Here is a 17299-nt window from a genome sequence, read left to right on the forward strand (position 1 = left end):
AAACACGAATTTTATTTGAATAAGGACAAAAAAATAAGCCACTTAGCTTATTTAGCCGAACGAGATTATATATTTGGGGTGCGGCCCAAATCACTCCAAAGTTTTTTTTTTTTGAACTGGTCAATACCACAAAGTTGATTATAAACTACGTACATACCAATTTTTTTGATAGATAACAATCAAGGTACTCCTTCTAAGTACTACAAAGATGCTACATGCACTACGGTTATGTTTGTTGTGTAACCAATTCTGACCGTTCAGATGTGTTTCGACGCTCTAGATTTAAAAAAAACTTTTCTAATGAAAAGTTTAACTCTTCCAAGGAAAAGTTTGAAAGAATCTTGACCATTTATTACAACAATGAACGGATGAAGATTGGTTGTATTTGATGTTTTGCACAACCGTTGTGCATGTAGCATCTTTGGTTCTAAGTATACGTTCTATATTTGTAGAGCCAAAGCAGTCAATTGAAGGAGAAAAACTTCTGTACGGAGCATCTTGTAAAGAAGATTTACGGCACTAAAACGCGCGCGTCCAAAAGTGTTTTGGTCTATCCGGATTGAAAACCAATTTTGACCGGTAAAAATTGTTTTTCACCAGTCAAAATTGAAAACATATCTCATCCTTTGATTGCGCAAATGGATGGATGAGAATGCGCTCCACCGTGAATAATAAGTTTCTCTTGCAGTGGAAAATGAAGCTTGTGGCATTACATAGCGGTAATTGGTACACTGAATGATTTTTTTTCAATTGAAAACCCTGACAAGTACAACAAAACTTACTAGCAAAACGGCCACTATTAAAGTACAAGCTAGGCATAGTACCAAATAATTGTGTTTGTTTGTTTTGCTTTTTTGTTCTTCGCTGAAATTGCTTGCTTGCTTTGTTGGGACATGCCTCTGCTAGGGGAAGTTTTTCAGTGCCGGATGGGTACGGGCCACGTGGTGACGAACACGATCTCAGTTGTTCAAACGTATTTTGGACGGTCCAAGTCTGTTTGGGTAAGTTTTTAGTGTAAAACTACCAAAATATCCCCTCAAGTCCAAACAGATCTGAACCGTCCAAAACACGTTTGGACAGTCGAGATGCGTGCTCAGCTCTACGTGGTCTATGCCCACCCGGCACTGAAAACTTTCTCCTCTGCTAGAATATAGTAGTACCAGAAAATGGTTTTGGTCATCACCATTTGAGACTTGTTATCACGCAATCACAAATTTTGTTGGTATGTACGTAAGTAGGGGTTGGGAAATTAATGAATACAAACCTTCTTTGTCTTCACTCCTCAAATCAATACTCCATGGCAACAAATAAGTAACCTCTTTTGTTTGCTAGTGCAAGTAAATTGCTCTCTCTCTCTCTCTCTCGCTCGCAAGCTTTTACACACGCGGGGTAATGTTGTTTTTATAACCGGATGTCCGACCTCGCCTCGAGTAAATCTGGGATGCTAAAATTAGTGACGGAGCAGATCCTCAAGCGGCTCCAAGTTTGAAATATTTAGCTTGAATAGAAATTTTGAACATGCAGCCTCATGAATGACTGTGGATGACAAACACTTTCAAACAGACAGTAATTATTACGTACATAAATCCAAACATAAAGCGGAATCGATTAATGTGCATTTGATTTTTTTTATGGATTTTTATCATTTTGTGAGGTTTATGTACATCAAACGCCTTCAAAAATACTTGTTTTTGAATCTGTGCCGGATCAGAATGGAGGAAGCATATATGTGGTGTGTGCTTCACTCGTTTACAACTCTCATCGTTTTCAAACAGGTTTCACATAAGTATCATTTTCATACAGGTTTCACATACGTATTGTTTTTGATCACCGCTCCAGATGAAATGATGGTCTTCTAGACCAATGTGTGATGGGGAAGGATCCTAGAGCATTACGTGTTCCCGTGTCTGTGCCTCAGGATCACTGAGTAATCATAGCATCAATGAATGTAGAGGTGTTGAAACTTGAAGCCACAACCACAAACATATGAATACCCCAAAGCCAACACCACATGGTCCAAATCCATTACCAGTCTACAGAAGAATGCAAAGATGCAGAGAGATTCTTATTTCAAAATTAAGTAGCATATCAAGAAGTATTACCTGAAGTACATTAAATAAGTATGTTAGGAACCATACACATTCTCCCAGTACAGATTTCAGTGAAATTGACCCTGAATGAAAAGAGACTCCCCTACCAAAGGAAACCCTAAACACATACAGATTTCAGTTTCTACAATATTTCATACTAAAAGGTTACAAGTAAGGGTATACCACCCCAAAATATGATCCGTACAGGGTAAACCCTATTTATATATAAAGTTTTTGAGTACCTCCGATTACGACAATTAAGCATCCGATAACAAAATACCGAAGACCCTGACAAAGGATTTGTCATAGCATTCCGGCCCATGTCATATCAAACGCAGATAGGGAAAGGCAATGGGACTTCAGGGGAAGGTTTTCCAGCTTCATTTCCATTCAGCCTTCACGCTCTTCGTGATGGTTGGGAGGAGGAGCCACTACCATCGGCTTGCGCTGCTGTACATGATCTTCTATGACTCTTCGCTGGTTTCTTGGCTTCGGATTTTGGTCCTGGTTGTCTCACCTTCACTCCTCTTATCATCTGTTTAAGTCCATGAATTCGTTAATAAGAAACGAATATAGATATGTTCATATGTTTACATAAGCCCTAGGAGGATATACAAAGATTTAGCATTTGGAATGGAGACATACGTATTTCGCACACTTTACATCTGAGTATATCACTATGAAATCTCCTTCTTGGAGTCCATTTGCTCGGACAAAATCTCCTGAAATAAACAGTCATACACAATCCATATAAGAACATTTCCTAGAGTCCCAAGTCCTAGACGTTGAATGATGTACCTGTGTTCTCAAGGAGATACATCCGGCTTTTGTTGTTCGGCCAAAATCTGAGACTCCACAAATTAAAAGAATTGACTATTTGTTTAGTATGGTGAAAAAAAAAACTATAATAGATAATTTAGGTGGTTTGAAATGGAATTTGATTTTCGGTAAAATCGCATACCTGTAGCGCATGTTCCAGACCTGAGAAGTTCCAATGTCTTCCATTGTAATCGCAATTCCATCCCTGGCCTCCAGCTCTGGAAGATGGGTTTCAGCTTCTTTCTGACACATCAATTCATTTCAATGACAGTTATAATATTTGTTATGACTAACTACTAGATTAAATTCGAACGACAATATTTGACAAGAAGTAAGTGCTAACACAATTATCGTCCAACATTTTCATACACAGAGATTTGATCTTCTGTCAAGCTTCCATTCAAATCCATCCACTCTTATAAGAGCAACTCTAACCCATGACTCTTCATTTCTTCATTTTAGAGACTCAAAAAACTATATTTTATGCAAAAAGTAAACATAGAAAATGTTACTATTCACATACACTCCAACCACAAATCTCCATTCCAATCTCTATATTTCAAAAATCCATTTATTTCTTTTTAAAACTCAAGTTTCCCTCCAAATACTAAATACTACTATTTTTTTCAAATGTTGACAAAATATATTCAATAGTGGTTTCATTTTGTAGATATTGTCAATACGTGTTGAACAATACCAAATTTATATACATCGGAACAATATATTCTATGATATACATAAGTTTTTTATATAGAGATCATTCTCTATTTGTTGCAAACATCTCTAAATATAGAGAACCAAATTTAGGTCTCTATTTATGTAGAGTATGGTTGGAGTGAACTTGTTCTCTATTTTAGAGTTAGAGAACCAATATAGAGCTTGGTTGGAGATGCTCTAAATGTCAAATTGTTTAGTGCCAACTCTATCTCGTATAAAAATTGCATTTACCATTCATTTTTCGAGTCAATCAAAATCCAAGTAATGTATGCTTAAATTGAAAGAGAAAGGTGAAGGGAGTAATTACTTTGGGCAACACAATCCTTCCGAGATTACCCACATCACTTTGCTTCAACACTTTCTGGAGAAGAAATTTCAAGTTCTTTTCAGGTTTCCATCCCTACAGATACACAAATAAACCACAAGAGACAAATCCACATATCAGTCTATACATCCTCAACCACACAAATCCTTAAGGATTGCCAAATAAATGCCAACAAAAAGTATTCAAAGAACAAAACATATGGCCAAATTCACGTTTGGGTGCCATTCACAACATTTAACCTTATCTTACCCTTTCCTCCTACCATACGTTCCTAGTATTTTTCCAAGGTACGTAGCATTTTCAACGTAATAATGGAAGAAAAATTGATGTATGATTTAACCAAAATGACGATCAATCAGGGCCTATTGAGTATGGGAAATTATCAAAAATACCAAATGTGTGGATCAAATTCGTTCTGGATGTAATGTTTGGTGTTCCAAAAAAGTAAAACAAAGATGTGATGCAAGCCACACCAAAGTCGAATCTATGTTCTCGATACAAATTGTTTTCGCCCTAATTTTCTAGGTACTTTTATAGGCACATAGCATTTCAAGTTAATAATCAATGGAACGTCAATGAGGAGGATCATTGGCGGCCTATAGAACCCACCTGCCGCTTTTCGGTATGAACCTGCCGCTGCTGACTATTTTGCCCTTGAACAGGAGGAGGGCAGTCCGCCACCACTTGTGGTGGTGGTGGCGGTGCCTCCGCAGGCACCACCACGGGCACAGACGAACAACCGGCAGCATTAGCATTGGGCCAATAAACCCAGTTCGCCCCCGGATTGACTTGACCTGCCGCGCTACGACTCTCGCAGCCACCAATGCTTATAACTTGCTGATTGTGATCCACTTTCTGACTGATCATCTGAAGCTGCTGATTCTGTTGGTTATGATTATGGTGCTGATGGAGTTGATGGTGCCGGTGGTGAGAGAGAAACCGCTTCTGTCGCGCCATCCTCTTCTTCCTCGCCTCTTTCGTCGCCAAAGAACCCAACCTAACCAACTTCTCCCCATTGTTGTTGTTCCCCTGGTAACTATACTGATGCTGATACTGATACGGATTCCCTCCGTACCCCACAAACCCTTGTTGATTCGGAATACCCGTAACAACATTACTGTTAGTATTAGCCTCCGGAAATTGGTTGAATTGGATCTGGGCAGCCCCCATTGGGTACTGCTGCTGCGGGCCCGATGACGGAGGCCAGGTTTGGGCCGTCTCCAGCGTTTGATATTCCGTCTGATAGTTAGACGGGCCACCACCGGTGTACAAATCACCGCCGTAGGGAAACCCCGTCGGATCGGCGACGTACTGCGGTTGCGGCGGTGGCGCGGGATGCAGCCACGTGGAGGGTGGGAAACAAGGGTTTATATTATCAGGAGAGGGAATGGGATTGCAATTAGGGTTAGGGTTTTGGAAAGGCTCTTGGAATGGGAATTGAGACGAGGAGGCGGCTGCTGCGGCGGCTTGCTTTTTCTGGAGCTGGTAATTCTCGACCCACTCGAGGATTAATTTCAACAACTGCTTCCGGCCCTCTTTCGTGCTCCCCAACCGCTTCGAGGCCGACTCCACCGTGGCTCGCCGCAGCTTGATGTTCCGCATGTCTTCGGCCGATATGTACTCCTTGTTCGACTTGAGCCACTCGAAGAACACTGTTCCCAGTTCGTCCACCGGCACCGGCGCCGGCGCCTTCTGCTGCTCCTGGACAACCTCGTTTTGCAACAAGTAATTGTCGTTATGATGATACTGTTGCTGCTGCTGGTGATGCAAGAGAGATTCTTCGTGCGGAGGTTGAGGATTGTCGGCTTGGAAAATCGAAGACGGGTCCCATATCTCGTTGGAGTCCATCAACTCCATGTACCCGAAAGTCTCCATCACGTCCATGCAATCGATGCCGTCCTCCGGCGGCCCGGGAACCGGCAACGGCGGTGCAACTGCAACCGGCTGGTCGCGGTTCTTGTCCGCGTAGGACTCCTCCGCGTCGGACTTCAGGAGCGCCCATGACGCAGCGGAAGAGGAGGACGACGACGACGCTGAGGAAGCGATGGGCTTGGGAGGCGGGGCCGGGGCAGAGGACGAGGACGAGGACGAAGACATGCAGGGGAAGTCGGGGAGCGGGGGGAAGTCGCTGTAGAAAATGGAGGGGTCGTTCACGTCTACCAATAGATCTTCCTCCGCGTTTCCTTCCAGCCAGATCTCATCTCCTCCTATCCCTCCTCCTCCTCCTCCTGCACCTGCATGTTCATCTGAGCCCTTCATTTCTGATAATTCTAGAGAGAGAAAGAGAAAAGGGTATGTGTACGGTGATGTGGGGGATTTTAGAGAACTTGTACTGTATTTGATTAAGGAAGCAAAGATAAAAGGGCCCCTCTTGCCTGTGGAAGTAGCATCAAGTTAGCAATTGAAGCAACATAAAGCATCTGGGCCCGGAGAGGGGATACATTTATATGTGGGTTTTTAAGATCATATGCTCTCCATTTATGTGCAGGAGGATTAAGGATTCAATGAAAGCGACGTCTCTGCAGCCTAATCAATCTACTTTGCGGTGGCGATTAGAGTTCATTTATTTATAGGCGTAATAAAACTATCATTATCAATTTATCATGAAGCGGCAAGGGGTATGCGGAAAAAGGGTACAGATGTTCGATTGAATATTACTAGAATCCGAAGGAGGATTTTTAAAATCCCTAAAAAAGATTATCCTGAGAGAGAGAGAGAGAGAGAGAGAGAGAGAGAGAGAGAGGGGGGGGGGGGGGGGGGGGGGGGGGGGGGGTTTGTGAACTGTGCAATCCCCACTACTACCAACTTTCTTTAATATAGGAGAGTAGGAGGAAGAAGAGAAGGAAGAAGACGTTAAAGGAGAAGAAGAGAAATCGCCTGAAACTCAACCACCGTTATCGCCATTACTGTTTTTTTTTTTTGTTTTGTTTTGGCTTGAGACTTTTGTTTGTTTGGGATAAGTTCAAATTGTTTTTCTGTGGTCTTTTTATTAACTGAGAGAGAGAAAGTGGTTTGCTAATGTACTCAGTATTTGAGAGAGAGAGAGAGGATAAAAAGAACAAAACAATCAAAGAAAGCAAGAAACAAAACCTCGTGCCGATACTTTCTCCCCCTCTCTCCGCATTCTACGCCAGTCGCCATGCGCTCGAATCTGAGTGGTTGCACCCAGCGGTGCTACCCAGCCTTTTCCCAACAGACAGAAAAAGAGAGAGAGAACGAAAATGTCTTAAATCCCTAATTCACTGAATCACTTCTCTCTCTCCCCCCTCTCTCTAAAAGTATCACAGAGATGTAGAGAGAGAAAAGGAGAGACATTGGGGTTGGACCGTCTTGCGCTCTCTCTCTCCCCCCTCTGTTCACACGGGTTTGTCTGGATTGGTTGATGAAACGGCGGGGATGATACAAATCTGACGTCACCCACCAAGCACCGGCCAAACTTTCTCTCTCTCTCTCTCTCTCTCTCTCTCTCTCTTGTTTTTCTGCCAATGACAGTGCTCTGCCGTTTAAATAGCTCCGTTATGCCGTGCAGGGAAGTATTTTCCGGCTACAGAGAAGAAAAATGTGGTAGACCAATGGGGTTGTACCACGTAGGTAATGTTTCGGGGTTGATGCGGCAGAGCGATTTTATTGGTTACGAGAAGCGTTAATTTCCGTACGTAACAGACGGCTTTGTATACGGTGGGACCTTCACGTGCATTTTGCCTACGTGGGGGTTCTCCGTCTAATTATGTACCGCCACGTAATAGGTGCAACATTATGCGGGACCGACTGGAATAATTTTCCAAATATTGTTAAGGTTTTTGTTTGGGGTACACGTCCAGCGTTTGTTTTGTCCAAACCTAAGTCAAAAAAAAAAAAAAAATAGCATGCGTGAGCGCAAACGTAAAACCGTCTCTGAAACACGTGCCAAACTATTCAAATTCACCAAAGAGCGAATTGAAATTGTTTAGCATAGTATGAGAATTGAGAATGAGAGCTCAGAACATGTTGAACGGTTATGTGACTAATGTCAATCTAAACGGACAGAGGCATTTTGATGTAGTATTATATTGTTTCTCCAAGGATAGTTTTGTCGAATCCTAAGTCGAAAAAATTGCATGCGTGAGCGCAAGCATAAAATCATCTATAAAACAAGTGCAAAACTATTCAAATTCGCCAGAGAGAGAATTGAGGATGTTTAGCATAGTTGGAGAATTGAAATGAGAGCGCAGAGCATCTTGAACGGTTATGCGGCTAATGTCAAATCTAAACGGACAAAGGCCTGATTTAGGCCCCGTTCCAGAAATCTTCTTAAAAAATAAGTAGCTTATTTCACATTTTCAAACTAAAAAATAATGTAAATGAAAAATAATTTTTTAATTTTTTTTGTATTGTATAAAAAATCTCAATGAGATCTTTCCAACAAGATTCATAGTGCATATTTTTAGATTTCAATAAGTCTCTCATTTTTGAACTTGAAATTGCCTTCTTAAAAAATAAGAGCTTTTTTTGAGTACCGGAACGGGGCCTTAGTATTATTTCTTCAACAATAGGGCTGCAAACGAACCGAGCCAAGCGGCTCGCCTCTCAGCTCGTTAGTGGCTCGTTCAAGCTCGACTCGAAAGTTAAACGAACGAGCTCGAGCCGATTTTTTCAGCTTGTTTTGTAAACGAGCCGAGCTTGAGCTAGGATGAGCTCAGCTCGCGAGCCGGTGTATATATACTTAAATTTAGGATTTTTATTGTTATTTCATAATTTATTCTTTCCGTTTTCACTTTCCAGTCAACCAAGGGAGGCGAAAGCACACGCACACCTGTACACCCTCACTCCATAGGAAAATGAAAGATATATACCTTTATAATTCAAATATTTTTGATTGTATCAAGCCTATGCGAGAATATATATATATATTTTTTGTTGGTCCATTGAGGCTCGTTAATAAGGTCAAGCTCGAGTCAAGCCAAGGCGCACTTGGCTTGAGCTCGACTTGTTAAGTTTTCATTGAGCTCGAGCTCGGATTCGTTAAAAACTTAATAAACAAATTTAAACACAATAAAACTCGGCTCGACTCGTTTGCACCATGTTCAACGGTATAGTTTCTCTCTAGTCCAGTATTTGGTAGGTCAGTGGCCCACTACAGGATTTATATGGCCCAACACAGGTTTTATGTGTTTCCATCGCTTGCCATTAACAATTTTTCCCACTTTTGTTTTTTTTTTGAAAAAGAGTAAGAAATTCATTGATAATATGGATAAAGTACAGGCAATGCAAACCTTACAGAGAGACAACGGCCAACAAAAAATAAAAGTAAGAAAAAATCACTCCAGCACCTCAAAAAAAACTAATGGAGAATAACAAGCAGATAAAGGATGCTAATATACCACATGACGCTGTGGTGCTCGAAACACATGAGGATCGTTCCAACTATCCTTGAAACGTAATTTTTTTTTCTATCTAAACAAGTGTAAAAAAATGGTTTGTGTACAACCATCACAATCACAAATTTTCAACTAATAGAGACCCATTAATTATGGGGCAAACGATCAAAGTAGTGAGAAATGCAATGAACACATACGGATTGCACAATTTGAACATAGATGAGACAATTAAAAGTCATATTGTCCTTGGGTCCTACACGATAGATGTGGATTCTGATACATTTGACAACTTCGGATACATCTACTTCTTTAGCATTTTCGCTAATTAATTCATATTCGTAATCAATTAGATGAGACATTGCCCAATCATGCATTTTGACTACTTGGCCCATCGTCCTAATTAGCTGTGGAAAAAAGTTTTGGAAAATTCGTTCTAGTCAATGGAAAGACCCGTAGTATTTTTTTTGTTCCGAAGAAATCAACTCAAATATAATGAGGGGCCAGGATTAGCTCATTTTCGGTTCCCTTTTAGAACTGGACCGTGGACAGTGCTATCGTAGTCTTTTTGTGGGTTCATTTTAGGTCTACTTTGATGATTGGAATCGTATATTGTCTAAGCTCACTAAGAATATTATTAACTTGCATGTCTAGATATGAAAGCTCATAATCGAAGCCCATTTATATTTAGTAAAAATCACTTAATTTCACTTTATCTGAAAGTAGAGAAAGATAAATTCAACATAATTCCAATAATTTAGGTAATCACCAATCGAAAATCTTTCAGGCCTACCCCACGTTACAATTTCGGATTGAATCAGTTCTAACAAAATAATTCACAAGTTTATTCAGATAATTTTTTGTCACTTGCAATCCCATTTTAGCTACCAAAAAAATTGGTCACCTGGCCTCTATCACCATTTTGTGATGATTTAATTTGCTATTTATTTAATTTGTCAAATATTAACACGAGGCCAATTACTCCTACTAGCTAGTTTTCGGATAAGAGAACTATTTATAAAGTACGAATTCCAAACATACATAATTGTGAAAGTTTATGAGAAAATCAAGCTCGATCAACAACTCAATCAATACAAGAAAAAAGTCAAGAGGGCTTTAGAATATAGGTTCGATTCGGTTTGGGGATTTCTTTTTGGAACCAGGTGTGGTTGGGGGACACGACACTTAGAGACGATTATCCATGGCTGTACCTGATCTCTACTCAAAAAGAGGCATCTGTAAATGCTGTCTGGAGAGGTTCGGGAGTTGAAAGATGGCATCTGACCTTCAGTCGAGGGTTACGTGACTGGGAAAATGACCAAATGGAGGAGTTAAAACACCGATCACATCCCGTCGTTCTGGAGTCGTCCAGTTGTGATTCCTTGAATTGGAGATGGTCCTCAGATAATCGTTTCTCGGTCAAATTGGTGTACAATCAATGGGAAAGCAGCGAGCAGTCAGGAAGTCCGGGGTTGGAAGTCCTCTGGAAGAACATTTGCCCTCCTAAGATGGAAATTTTCGCTTGGATGGCAGTTCAATCCAAGGTGGCTACGAGGTCGGTGCTCGTGGACAATAACATGAATTAGAGGGACAGTCCTCTTCTTGCCCACTATGTTCTTTGCTCATGGAAACTCCACAAGACCTGTTTTTGCACTGTCAATTTTCATGGGCTGTTTGGTCTCAGATTTTAGAATGGTGGCATGTACGTACAATGAGTTTGTCCCGAATCTCTAGATGCCCATATTTTAGAATGGTGGCATGTACGTACAATGGGTTTGTCCCGAATCTCTAGATGCCCATCTAAGATGGTGAATGGACACTAAATTCAAAAATTTGGAGAAAAGCCTTTGGGAAACTTCCTTCTTTGCAACATTGTGGTCGTTATGGTTGGTGCGAAATGAGTATGTGTTTAACAATGCAATGGTGACAACTGAGGTCGTGGTTGACAAGGTAAAGACTAGAGTTGTTATGTGGGTAAAAGCCAAATTCGATATTAAGGTGCATATGGTGGAGGAATTTAAGGGTTTTTTTGGATGGAATTAAGTTGTTAAAACCGTGAAGAGTGCTTTGTTTTTAGGTGAGGTTCGTGTCCTCCAATGTTCTGCTGGAGGGCGAAGTCAGGTGTTCTCTTTTTATTTCCTGTCTTTTGCTTTATCGCGTAAGTTTGTTTACTTACTGTGATTGAACAATAGATGTACCCCTTCGAGTTTGCAATAAAATTTCGTTTGTCGAGAAAAAAAAATACTAGAAAAAAGTCTACCACGGGGAAGAAACGAAGAAGTAAAGGGAAAACCCTTCTAAGAAAAAAACATTCACACAGAACCTGAGAGATTTGGACTTCTAATTTTCTAGTGAAAAGCAAAAGCTCTAATTAACTTAGCTAGCCTAGTTGGTTAACTACAATGAAATTAAAAAGAAAGAAAACTGAACCGGCGACCATGCTACTTTCCTTTTTTAGATGCGTCACAGAGAAGTGTAGCCCGCTTTTTTAACGGACAAGCCGTCCAGGGGTACGTGACTACGTGGCGAACATGCAAGAAAACGAGACGTAAAAACCGAAGAAGAAAAACGGCACTGATCTTCTGCGGTACGGGTATGTACCTTTATCATATGCCTTTTTTTTTTTTTACCTGCAAAAATTTACTTAAAATTCGACAAAGTTATTTATCATACGCTATTAAGTGGTTTTGGGCACCGCATATGCACTGTCACGGGAACCCTCAACATTTTTCTCCATTACACATTTTTACTATTAATTAAGTCTGCACAATTAGTAGAGGACGGTATAAAAATGGGTGGTGAAAGAGAGTATTGGGGTGACGCGAAGGTGTCTCAAAACCACTCGATAAGGGTATCTGGGTTCCGCACGATCAAGATGAATTACAGATTTGGACATTAGTATTGTTTTCTTATCTGATCTATATTTGTGCTTTTTATGTATTGTCTTCGTCCTAAAATAATTGTCTGATTTCTAATATGAGAATTTAAAAAAAAAAAACTATTCATGTATCAAAAATAAAATTTTTTTTTTTTGCCGCTTGTTACTAAATGTAAATGAGTTGTCTCCGTTCATCGCAAAAACAAGTTTGAATATCACTGAGGAATGTATGCAGGAAAAAAAGGATGTGTGGTGAAGATTCTAAATTAAGAAATAAGGGAAAATCACTACAAACACGTGTTTTGATAATTAATACTCGCCAATGATATTTTCATTATTAACAAATATTCTCAACTTATCCTTAACGGGTATTAATTATCAAAATATGTCCTGGACTGTCATTTTCCAAAGAAATTATGGCGATGCGATTAGAGGCCACGAACAAGAACGAGATCCAGATTCCAGACAATAGACAAAAATAAATACTCCATGGGAAGTGATAAAATACACAAATTTATTTGCGAGTTTATTATCCATCCTTTATGATCGTGTTCTTAGATTTTTTTTTTCATTCAAAAAAGAGAAATTATAGGACGATAAATTAAGTTGTGCATTAGGGCGGGCAGTGGGGGAGCTGCGCATGCTAATTCTTCATGTCCATTTCGCGCTTGACCTTTTCTGCATTTTGCTTGATGGAATCCTTTGATTCTTCGGCCTTGCCAACCACCGTCTCTTTGATTTTCTGGGTTGTATCCTTGACTGAACCCCAGGCATCTTGTGCAGTCTGCTTGGCTTTCTCTGCTAAATCCTGTGCAGTGTCCGCCGCCTTCCCGGCCGCGTCTTTCGTTTTTTGATTCATCTTAAAATGAAAAAAAAAATTAAATGTAGAAATATTAGTCGAGTCAAACACCCAAATATCATGAAAACAAGTACTAGAGTTCAATAACAAAACTAGATAAGATAACCGTAAGGAATTTGTCGAGTGTTGTCCCATTTAATCATTGTAATCCTTTACATTTGATTAATAAAATTTTCCGCTGCTAAAAAAAGAAAAGAAAAGGAATTTGTCAAGTGGAAGCATTGTAACTATAATAAGTAATGAGTTTAATTACTCCCTTAGGCCAGCAAGTTCGACTCCAGTTCCAGCAAGCCCTAGGATCGAGTCAGAGGAAATGGAGGTTTGTCCCATTGTTTACTTGAGGATTTGGATTTCTGAGTGCGGGTAAACTGGTCTTGACTTTCCGGGAAAAAAAAAAAGGATGAAAAAAATATAAGGTTGCTAGTGTAATTAGTAACACTTACATCTTCAGCAGTGGAGGCAGCCTTGTCTTTCATTTCTCGGCCGGCCATTTTTAACTCGCCGGTGCCTTGTCCGGCTGCATCGGCCGCCTTGTCGCATGCATGTGTTGTCTGAGACTCATGGCGCTCAATTTTCTGCAACACATACATATCAACGGTTGCACCAATTCTAAGCGAGCCAATATAGTTTCTTTACTGAAAGAGATGGACATGTATATAGACCTTAATAGATTACAGAAAAAGGATGCAAAGTAATATATACGGGTGCAACATGAGTCGGATCCTTAGTCATGTAATTCTTTTTTAAGCTGCTCGCGCTATCAATCCTCTCTCCGTGACTCACTCTAGCTCTTGCGGATTTTAATAGTTGAAATGTTTTTGGAAAGATGCTTTCATATAACTTGAACGCATGTACGAATTATTATGCGACTTGAGTCTGATCCCTAATGAAGTGGTCAACTAGGGTTTCATTCATTGTTAAAACAGTGTTTTCACAATATGTTGAATATTCTGAGGCTAAGTTTCCCTAAGGAGATTTTTGAAAATTTTCTTGTTCTGTAATTATTCAATTTTTTTCCGCTTTTTTTATTTTTAATTGTGCCTAACTTTTTTGGTTTTCCGATTCGTCTATGACTTTTACTCAAATGCTTTTGAAAATATGCAAGACAAAGCCCAATCAAAAAGCTCTGGTTTTTGTGGATTATTGCGTGAAATCAGATTTTTTTTTTAAATAATGATAAACTCAATTTTTTTGAATAGAGACAAAAGAAAAGTAAAAAAAAAAAAAAAGCGAATAAAATTTGAATAAAGATAGGAAAAAAAAAGAAGCCAACTTATTAAGCCAAACCGGAGTAACAGGTCTAAGCATTTTACGGGAAGAAGGAAGCGAATCGATGGAGATGTTCACCTGAAAAGGACGCAATGCAACGGGAACAAAAACCCTAGAACTCCATGGGTTTCGAACCACCATCGCTCCTACATTATGGGATTTGGTAAGGATGGATGTCAAAGACATGCTTGCCATTTTCTCTCTCTATGGTGGATTTTCTAAATGAAGGGTTTCTTCGGATAGGATTAGTCGTTCTCTCTTGATCGCCTTACTAGCAAGCTATTTGTAAACCAAAATGGCCTCGACATCAGGTGTTGTGTGCAGTCTTGCGATTTTCTCTCATTTCTTATGGTTGCAAAGTTTATTTGGGGGGGGCACTGGACCCAGTATTTTTGGGTTGGTTGTTTCCCGGGATTCATGTTTTCTGTTTAATAGCTTATTTTCATCCGAACCACTACGTCTGTATATATTATCCAAATCATTCCTCGATTTTACCTCATTTTAATGAATTTACAAAAAAACACTATTTATGTGAATTGGTGAACCGTTTTTAATTTCTAATCATTGAATATTTTAGTAGATATTTCGACAATATTGCATGTCGTGAATATTTCAGTAGATATTTCAGCCGTGAGGACGTTTCAATAAATTGTTAGGAGGGTAAAACTACAACAGAATATTATCTTATTGGCAATTGCGAATCAAATCTCTGCACTGATGCTAACCAAATACTGCATTTTTTTTTCTGATCTGGACCAAATACTACTTATTTCACAATATTCTTTGGAAAAACAAATGTTATAAGACTCCATAGCTAAAAATGCAGCAAAGCCTTGTCCCCATATTTCCTCCTAAAGCTATTGAAACTTTAGTTGTGGGCCGCTAACGGATTGGTAAAACAGAAAGTCTACACACACAGCAATCTGTGCACAGATTGTGCACAGATCTTATTGTGGGGCCCACCATGGGTCCCACAAAAATCATCCGAGCCGTTTATTAAATGTAAAACATTTTTTCAAGGGCCCCCGTAAAAAAAATAAGCTCAATCCGATACCTATAGGTGCTCGATCCAATCATATAACTTTTCATTATCTGAAAATCTGAATGAAAAGTTAGATGGTTGAATGAAGCACTTATAGGTATCGGATTGAGCTTATTTTTTACGGAGACCGTTGAAAAAATGTTTTACATTTAATGCACGGCTCGGATGATTTTTGTGGGATCTGTGGTGAGCCTCACAATAAAATCTGTGCACAGATCTGCTGTGTGTGTAGCAACTCTCTTGGTAAAAACTAGATGGGCCTACTTTTTATTTCTTGCATTTGCAAACTACACCTCAAAATTTCTCGCTACAGCAGATCGAGAGTAGCTCTTGCCATAGGTCCGTATTAGATTTTTTGGAGGTTCCCACCTAAAGTCGATTGGCGATAGGTGGAGTAGTTTCTAGAATATATTAAACATGATTGGTTGACTTAGATAGACGATGTAAGATATAGTCTAACAGTTCAATTGCGTAAAGGATCATATATTAATTAATGTTGTATAATTGTTTTAGTGTTTAGTTACCAAAAAAGGTTGGGACCTACAACGTAAATTTTTTTTTTCTCAGCAAACGAAACATTTTATAAATTTCGAAAGGGGTACATCGAGGGGAAGAAAATAGACGAAAAGAACAACATACTATCCAACCAAGGTTGAATAGGCAATACGCCTAAAGATTACGCTACAACTTCACTTTCTGAATCCCATCTAGATATCCTTTGAAATCCTCTACTGTATAAATCTTAATGTCAAACTTGGCCTTCATCTACATGGCCACTCTAGTTTTGATTAGATCCACTACTTCTCATGCCTGAGTTGAAACATTGTTGAAAATATATTGATTCCTCACAATCCAGATAGACCAGAGAATTGCAAAGAAGCATACCTCCTAAATACTTTTCACCAAATTTCGAAACCTGTTCTCAAACCACCAAGATGCAGGTCCTGCTAGAGACGGGCAAACCCACTGAATTTTCCACCATTCCAGAATACTTGACCAAACTTCCCACGAAATTCAACAATGCAAGAGTAGATGATGAGGGGTCTCAACAACATCGGAATAGAAGGGACACAACGCCTGTTGGATTTCAGAAATCAAGTTCCTATTAAATAGCACTGACCTTGTTGCAACTCTTCCTTGAATGGCCAGCCAAGAGAAGATTTCCAACTTCGGGGGGCTCAAGTTCTTCTACAGAGAACCCAGAACACTATTACTTGATTGAGTTTGAAGTTCCCATTGCCTATACACTGATTTGGTGGAGAACTTTTTGTCTGCAGACCAGAAGCGAATTCGGTTTTGATGGATCTAAGGTCACTCCTTGCAGTCTTTGCTTCATCTCCTCCAGTTGTTGACTCGCCTATAAGCGCAACCTTCCCCTAAATTGCAAATCCCAATTATTACTACCCCTTCCGATACAAACCTCGCTCAGAACAGCATCTTTTTGAGTGGAATGCAAGTACAATCGTGGAAAGTCTTTTTTAATAGCTGAATTACCCAACCAAATGTGATCCCAGAACAGCGTATCACGGCTTGAGTTTACTTGCACTTGAAATCCCTCCCGGATGGAGAAACCAAGGTCTGAGTCATTATTTTTGTAACGCCCCCAATTTTGGGTACGTTAAATGAGGCATTTATTATATAATAAAGAGAGTCTGGCTCATTATTACATCATAAATACATCATAAGGAAATGGTACATTTATTCAACAAGAAAGGAAACTAGGGTTCCTAACACTACTCTGCTTGCTCTTCCATCCTAGCAAGCTCCTCTGCTTCAAAAGCTTCCACGGTGTACATCTTATCCTGTTCATCTAAGGAGTCTGACACATCATACCAGCGTCACCACCGATATAATATGTCAGGGTCACCAAAAGGTAACACCGTGAGCTACAACGCTCAATAGAACAAACTCATACCCGCTAACCCATAACTTACAAACAACAGGTT

General features: G+C 39.8%; 2 protein-coding genes across 4 annotated transcripts; both read right to left on the reverse strand.

Moving 5' to 3' along the window:
- Positions 1–2047: 2047 nt before the first annotated feature.
- On the reverse strand, positions 2048–7415 carry LOC131320563 (B3 domain-containing transcription factor ABI3). Of its 3 annotated transcripts, none has more exons than XM_058351304.1 (7): positions 7042–7415; positions 4561–6185; positions 3934–4026; positions 3052–3152; positions 2889–2935; positions 2736–2812; positions 2048–2625 (listed from the first exon to the last, which is right to left on the reverse strand). In XM_058351304.1, exons 1-7 carry the CDS (start codon positions 7073–7075, stop codon positions 2488–2490), a joined length of 2115 nt encoding a protein of 704 aa, XP_058207287.1. In that variant the 5' UTR covers positions 7076–7415; the 3' UTR covers positions 2048–2487. The 3 variants fall into 3 exon arrangements, with proteins under 3 accessions (XP_058207287.1, XP_058207280.1, XP_058207295.1); XM_058351297.1 differs by having other exon boundaries at positions 2889–2941; XM_058351312.1 differs by lacking the exon at positions 7042–7415 and having other exon boundaries at positions 2889–2941; positions 4561–6577.
- A 5169-nt stretch (positions 7416–12584) lies between these two features.
- On the reverse strand, positions 12585–14578 carry LOC131320583 (uncharacterized protein At4g13230-like). The gene is made up of 3 exons (XM_058351325.1): positions 14390–14578; positions 13486–13617; positions 12585–13042 (listed from the first exon to the last, which is right to left on the reverse strand). The coding sequence occupies exons 1-3, from the start codon at positions 14504–14506 to the stop codon at positions 12827–12829; spliced, it is 465 nt and encodes a 154-aa protein (XP_058207308.1). The 5' UTR covers positions 14507–14578; the 3' UTR covers positions 12585–12826.
- Between the last annotated feature and the right edge of the window lie 2721 nt (positions 14579–17299).

This window comes from Rhododendron vialii, chromosome 1a (genome assembly GCF_030253575.1).
Source record: "Rhododendron vialii isolate Sample 1 chromosome 1a, ASM3025357v1".
In the NCBI taxonomy this organism is placed as follows: domain Eukaryota; kingdom Viridiplantae; phylum Streptophyta; class Magnoliopsida; order Ericales; family Ericaceae; genus Rhododendron; species Rhododendron vialii.

Coding starts and splice junctions, on each gene's coding strand:
- LOC131320563 (XM_058351297.1), bottom strand. CDS start 7,075: ATGCGGAGAGAGGGGGAGAAAGTATCGGCACGAG. Junction 4,027..4,560: donor TTCATACCGAAAAGCGGCAG/GTGGGTTCTATA, acceptor GTGTATCTGTAG/GGATGGAAACCTGAAAAGAA. Junction 2,626..2,735: donor ATGTAAAGTGTGCGAAATAC/GTATGTCTCCAT, acceptor GGACTTAAACAG/ATGATAAGAGGAGTGAAGGT.
- LOC131320583 (XM_058351325.1), bottom strand. CDS start 14,506: ATGGCAAGCATGTCTTTGACATCCATCCTTACCAAATCCCATAATGTA. Junction 13,618..14,389: donor TTGCATTGCGTCCTTTTCAG/GTGAACATCTCC, acceptor TATGTGTTGCAG/AAAATTGAGCGCCATGAGTC. Junction 13,043..13,485: donor CTGCCTCCACTGCTGAAGAT/GTAAGTGTTACT, acceptor TTTCATTTTAAG/ATGAATCAAAAAACGAAAGA.